This window comes from Saccostrea cucullata, unplaced genomic scaffold, assembly GCF_032062105.1.
Source record: "Saccostrea cucullata isolate Sc308-1 unplaced genomic scaffold, CSIRO_AGI_Scuc_v1 ctg13552, whole genome shotgun sequence".
Taxonomy (NCBI): domain Eukaryota; kingdom Metazoa; phylum Mollusca; class Bivalvia; order Ostreida; family Ostreidae; genus Saccostrea; species Saccostrea cuccullata.
The window spans coordinates 9,831-14,773 of NW_026920802.1; the positions used below are offsets into that span (position 1 = coordinate 9,831).

A 4,943-nucleotide genomic window follows, 5' to 3' on the forward strand; every position below is an offset into this window, starting at 1 on the left:
CTTGGCACACAAGTAGACTACACTTAGATACATAGAATAGTGCATCGGTTTTTGATTTCAATGAACGGTGTTGCCATGGTTACTAAAAATAGAACTTTCTGAGAAATTCCTTTAAAACGCTACTCCTTCTACAGTTTTGGTCTAATTTCAATATTACTTGGCACACAAGTAGACTGCACTTAGATACATAGAATAGTGCATCGGTTTTTGATTTCAATGAACGGTGTTGCCATGGTTACTAAAAATAGAACTTTCTTAGAAATTCCTTTAAAACGCTACTCCTCCTACAGTTTTGGTCTGATTTCAATATTACTTGGTACACGAGTAGACTACATTAAGATACATAGAATAGTGCATCGGTTTTTTATTTCGATGAACGGTGTTGCCATGGTTACTTAAATAGAACTTTCTTAGAAATTCCTTTAAAATGCTACTCCTTCTACAGTTTTGGTCTGATTTCAATATTACTTGGCACAGGAGTAGACTACATTAAGATACATAAAATAGTGCATCGGTTTTTGATTTCAATGAACGGTGTTGCCATGGTTACTAAAAATAGAACTTTCTGAGAAATTCCTTTAAAACGCTACTCCTTCTACAGTTTTGGTCTGATTTCAATATTACTTGGCACACGAGTAGACTACATTAAGATACATAGAATAATGCATCGGTTTTTTATTTCGATGAACGGTGTTGCCATGGTTACTAAAAATAGAACTTTCTTAGAAATTCCTTTAAAATGCTACTCCTTCTACAGTTTTGGTCTGATTTCAATATTACTTGGCACAGGAGTAGACTACATTAAGATACATAAAATAGCGCATTGGTTTTTGATTTCGATGAACGGTGTTGCCATGGTTACTAAAAATAGAATATTCTGTGCAATTCTTTCAAAATGCTATTTCTCCTTATGAAGTTTTAGTTCGATTTCAGTAAGACTTGGTACATAAGTAGCTTATACAAAGATACTTAATTTAATTAATTAGAAATATCATGTTATTATCTTTTTCTTACTATATGATCATTGTTGTCATGATAATGGAATATTCTGTTATATACTTTTGAACATAACTTACAAATAATCTGTCATATACTTTTAAAATGCTAATCTCAAAGTGTTTATATGATTTTATAATAAACTTTATGTACAAGGAAATAAACTTTTAAAATTGTACTTTTTAAAAAAGTTAAAGCCGCTTGGTCCGATTCTAATCGCTAAAAATACATATTCGATTTTCTTCTTGAAAAATAATTGTCCATAAATTGTTTCAACTTTTGTCAAATTATATCCCCTAAGTCCTTTTCTTTTAAAAGATATCAAAATTCAAAAGTTAAAAAAATAATTTTTGTTAGGTCACACAAAAAATAATCCTATGTTGATCATTGTTGATATAGCGTGAAATCACCTTCGAAAAATTAAATTTATCGCTTACATGTTTATCTCATGAAGAACACACCCGAACATTTTTTTTCACAACAAAGTACATTTATTACCTGTACACGGACAATATTTTAGCTCCTTTAAAAAATCATTTAAAACATCTGATTTTCCTTTATTCTTTAAATATGCATATTAATAGAAAAATTACTATGGATTATATTCCATTAATTTCTTAATTTTGAAAAGGTGTACTGAGTATTATGACTTAGGCTTCTAATAATAGAGAAAAAAACACTCGGGTTGGAATTACCATCATTATTAGATATATCCAATAAACTTATTTTTTTCAAAATTGGCTTCACAACAGATTTTAATTTCCGTAAGGAACTACTGTTTGTCAATAAGGTTTTTGATCTGCGTTTTCCATGTAAGGATTGTTGTAATAAACTATTAAATCAATCTTATAATTCAATTTTATATATTATCTATGTAATGACGTACTTTTATTGTGTAAGATAATATGTGCCTGTTTCGGGTTAAGCGGCTTTAACATGGAACATACTGTAATGTCCGCCTGTATGCACGAAACCTGAACTGCTAGGGATAACACGTGTGTTCAATCTACAAGTTTATTAATAGATAATTTGTATAACGAACCCGATCAAATAAACATATCAAGTAATCATATGTTACATCTCCCTTTCTTTAGAAAGATTAATACAATATGAAATCAAAATTCAGTTCAAATGAATACATGAAATGAAAGTTAATTTGACTCATCAATTAGAAATTTTGTTAATTAGCACTGTTCAATTAGACAATTTCTGAAATAATTAAAGCAATCAATTCCATGCAATAAACTTAATTACTGAGTTCACAAATGTCAATGAATAGGAATTCAGAGGTCTAGTCGGTTCGGTTTCCTCACAACACGACCAGATGAAGTAACAACGGGTTTAGGTGAGTCCGCGAGTACGACACCTTTAGAAAAATGTTTGTTCACTGTGTTTGGAGGTTCGTGCGTATCAATCTCGGAATCGCTTGCTGAATCTGGTTCTGGTTCCATTTCTGGCGCACGGTTAGCATTCGGATTTGTTCGTCTGAGATGTTTCCTGTTGCGTCGGAGCCTCTGATTGTTGTTAAACTCGACGACATAGGATCTCGGCTGTTTGTGTTGTTCAACTACTGTTGCTGGTTTCCATTCCTTGGTGTTCGAAGTTTCTGGGGGTGCAACTCTTACTTGATCACCAATATCTAAGCGTGGTAGCTCTTTTACATGTCTCCTATCATAATAGAACTTCTGTTTCTCCTTGATATCTTTCATTTGTTGACTTAGATTTGGTCCTGCGTTTCTGGACTTGAGTAGCTCTGTTCGGGTTGGTAAGTTGTTCCGTGGTCTACGGCCCATTAAGAGTTGTGCTGGTGATAGGTTGACTGACTCCAGAGGTGTTGTGCGGTAGTTTAACAAGCTGAGATATTTATCATCTGACTTTCTCCACAGTTTCTTGACTGTCTGTATTGCTCTTTCTGCTTCTCCATTAGAACTTTGGAAATGCGGACTTGATGTGGTGTGTTGTATTCCGTATTGGTTGCAAAACAAATGGAATTCTCGTGAATTAAATGGAGGCCCATTGTCTGACCGCAATTTCATTGGAATCCCGTGACAACTAAATGTGACTTTCATAGCATTGACGACTGCTGATGTTGTTGTGGATTTCAATTCAATCGCGTCGAAGTATCTGGAATGATAGTCCACTATCATAAGGTACTTCTTCTGTTCAAAGTCAAACAAATCACATCCAACTTCCCCATAAGGAATCTCAGGTGTATTTGTTGGCTTAAGTGGTTCACGACTCTGTTTGTTTTGGTACGTGGCACATTTTGAACAGTTTCTGACTTCCTCTTCAATGGCTGTATTCATGGCGGGCCAATACATGACCTCTCTTGCCCTCTGTTTGCATTTGACAATTCCTAAATGTAACTCATTAATCACTTTCAGCATGTAGCTTTGTAAACTTGGTATAACGATCCTCCATCCCTTGTAGACTATGCCGTCTGTGATTGATAACAGATCTCTAGAATCCCAATACTCTCTGACAGTAAGAGGTGTTTCGGATTTGACGTCTGGCCATCAATGTACTATCGTGCTACATAGGTCTGACAATTCTATTTTGGTGCGTTGGGCTATGTCTAAGTAGCGATCTGGAGTGACATCTAACATATCCAACATATTGACGTTTTCTAGAGTCTCCATCTCCGGATCAGCCTCAGGTAGGTACTCTCTGGATAGAGCATCAGCGACTGTCATATCCTTTCCTTTGCGGTAACGGACTTTTAGGTTGTACCACTGAAGCCTCAGCAGCATTTTCTGCAACCTCATTGGTGCGGATGCTAGTGGTTTTTGGAAGATCATTTCCAGTGGCTTATGGTCATTGTAGACAATAGTTTCTTTCCCAAATATATAACAATGGAATTTTGTTGCTGCATGGACAATGGACAGCATTTCTTTTTCTATCTGCGCGTAGCGCTTCTCTGTGTCTGTGAGCGAGCGAGATGAGTATGCGACAGGGCGTCCTGCTTGGATAAGAACTGCACCGAGTCCATCCTTAGATGCGTCGCATTGGATCTCCACCGGCTTGTTTACATCGTAAAACGCAAGCACAGGTTGTCTACTACAGAGTGTTTTAAGTTCCCTGAAACAGTTTTCCTGCTCGTGATTCCACGCGAATTGTGTTTCTGCTTTCACAAGAACTCTTAGTGGTGCATCCACTTGACTTAAGTTCGGTATAAATTTGGCTAAATACTGAACCAGTCCTAGGAAGCGTCTCACTCCTTCCTTATCCTTTGGCCTTGGCATGTCGACTAAAGCTCGGACTTTGCTCGGGTCTGGCCTAACACCATTCTCTGTAATCAAGTGTCCTACGTATGAAACCTGCGGCTGTCTGATTTCACATTTGTCATAGTTAAGCTTCAGATTATACTGTGTAGCTCTTTCAACGACTTTTCTGAATATCTGATCATGCTGTTCTACATCTCTTCCTCCGATAAGTATGTCATCCATCACTGCTGCTGCACCTTCTATCCCTTCAAGCATCTGATCCATGATATGCTGAAAGATTTCGGGAGCGGATTTGATGCCAAATGGAAGACGAAGCCATCTGTACCTTCCTATTGAAGTATTGAAGGTTGTTAGGTATGATGATTTTTCATTCAGCTTAATTTGGAGGAATCCTGACTTTGCGTCTAGCTTGGAGAAAACATGTGCATTTGGTATGTTTGAAACGATATCCTCGACTGTTTTCATGGGGTGATGAGCTCGTTTGACGACTTTGTTCAGGTCGGACGGGTCCAAACAGATGCGAATCTTGTCGTTTCTCATAGATACGACCATCGAACTGACCCATTCAGTTGGGGTATTTACTTTTGTGATGTAGCCATTCTGTTCCATTTCCTTAAGCTTATCTATGATCCTAGGTTTCAGTGATGCTGGCTGTCTACGAGGTGCATGAATAACTCCTTCTGCGTACGGATCTATCTCAATGTTGTGTTCTCCAGGCAGGGT

The 4,943-nt window shown here is 37.0% G+C and overlaps 1 protein-coding gene across 1 annotated transcript; it reads right to left on the bottom strand.

Annotated features, from left to right (window-relative positions):
* Positions 1 to 2,279: 2,279 nt before the first annotated feature.
* Positions 2,280 to 3,383, bottom strand: LOC134258202 (uncharacterized protein K02A2.6-like). Its single transcript, XM_062740747.1, has one exon. The coding sequence runs from the start codon at positions 3,381 to 3,383 to the stop codon at positions 2,280 to 2,282; it is 1,104 nt and encodes a 367-aa protein (XP_062596731.1).
* Positions 3,384 to 4,943: the final 1,560 nt, after the last annotated feature.

Bases quoted from the DNA above. Each gene is read 5' to 3' on its own strand.
- LOC134258202 (XM_062740747.1), bottom strand. From the start codon at position 3,383: ATGCTGAAAGTGATTAATGAGTTACATTTAGGAATTGTCAAATGCAAA.